Here is a 1,631-nt window from a genome sequence, read left to right as displayed (position 1 = left end):
GAAGAAGAAGAAGAAGAAGAAGAAGAAGAAGAAGAAGAAGAAGAAGAAGAAGATTAATTAATCCAATCTCCCCCCCGCCCCAGGTGTGGACAGAGGAATCCAGCGGAGTCGGTGCAGTGAATTTCCTGACTGGCATGGGTGGTTACCTCCAGTCTCTTGTCTTCGGATACGGAGGCTGCAGAATCCACGACGACCACTTAACCTTTGACCCAAAGACTATCCCGAACACCTCTGGGGTCACTTTTGTCGGTCTAGACTACAGGGCCTGCAGCTTTGACGTCAGTTACAACAACAGTCACGTGACATTAATTTTGACGAAAGGAGACAGATCTTCTGAAACTCTCGATGTAAAATTTCAAGAATGGGGAACTTGGGAAACGCTTCGAGTTGGCGTAAATGTTACGGAAAAGAGACAACAGTTTGAAATTCGGAAGTCTCAGCGTTGATAAGAGATGGGTTCATGATATTGACACCTTGCCAGTATTCGTTCATTTATCTGGAAGGGTTAATGAACTATTAATGATAATATAGACAAAATTCCAATCCAGTATTATCTGCAAGGCATAGCTTTAAATTACCACCCATTCCCCCTTTGTTGTGCCATTTGTTTTGCAGGAGCATTTAAAACAAAGTGCACACTGCAATTACAAGTTTTGTCAAATCTCCCTCTAGTGACCTCCAGTCGATATATCTGGTTAGCCAGGTATTTCATTCGTGGGCGGGCAGATGCAAGCTACTATTATGGCACAATTTGATCAAATTCTTCAAAAGCCATGGGTTCTTTTTCAGGTCACGCATCTTATGCGTCTGATACGTCCGATGAAATCAGCCAATCAGAAAGCTATGCATTGTGGTGTCAGATCTTCTGTTTGCGCCTGGAATACGATATAAGCCCCTAATGAACTTGTGGGTCAAATTTGATGAAGCTAATTAGAGGCCCACTTGTTATAGTGTGCACCAGCCCAATCCGATTCAATTTTATCGGGTCCATTTGACCAATGGACACCCGTTACTAAAACCAATCCCGCCCCCTCCCAATTGTGCCATTTTACTTTGCATTTATTAAGGTATGCATTTTAAATAATTTTGATAACCCGAAATATTGCTGTGTACGGAGATAACGAGTAACATAGTTACATTTATTTTAGTTTACATTTTCTACAGTTCTTAACACCGTCATAATATTATCCGGTCAAGCGAAATGTGCCATTTAAAATTGAAATCTTACGCTCCTTTATAATATCAAAATTGTGTTGAAGGAGGCATAAACATTTTTACAATCATGGTGAGATCTAGCCATAGACTACAACTAAAAGACACCCTCTCTCACCTTCTTCATTAAGGGCGCCGAAGGAAGTTTACTTACTCCTTCAGAAATATGTTTTAGTTTATAATACTTTTAGTATAACTTATTATTTGAACGGTTGTGCATTTTTTTCATTTATTATTCACAATGTTTAATTTGTCTTGTCGCACAATGTTGTTAATTTTCTTGTTGTTGTACTTTTAATGAGATTATTTTAAAGGCTTCTATTTGTTTGGGCCAAGTTTTTATTTGAATTACTGTGTGATACCAAATAAAAACAAAGATCTAATATTTTATTAAACATGGTACATTGTCTTGTTACGTT

The 1,631-nt window shown here is 38.5% G+C and overlaps 1 protein-coding gene across 1 annotated transcript in view; it reads left to right on the top strand.

The window, feature by feature from the left end:
- The window catches only part of LOC101851454, a gene marked incomplete at its 5' end in the record, with an annotated part of 45,639 nt that extends 44,027 nt beyond the window's left edge, over positions 1-1,612 (top strand). Inside the window, 1 exon segment of the mRNA XM_013089633.2 lies at positions 84-1,612. Within this exon segment, the coding sequence (XP_012945087.1) occupies positions 84-446 (363 nt within the window).
- Positions 1,613-1,631: the final 19 nt, after the last annotated feature.

Source organism: Aplysia californica, unplaced genomic scaffold (assembly GCF_000002075.1).
Source record: "Aplysia californica isolate F4 #8 unplaced genomic scaffold, AplCal3.0 scaffold01002, whole genome shotgun sequence".
NCBI classification, from domain to species: Eukaryota; Metazoa; Mollusca; class Gastropoda; order Aplysiida; family Aplysiidae; genus Aplysia; species Aplysia californica.
The sequence above is the reverse complement of the archived record's forward strand: the minus strand, read 5'-3'. Positions and strand labels throughout refer to the sequence as shown.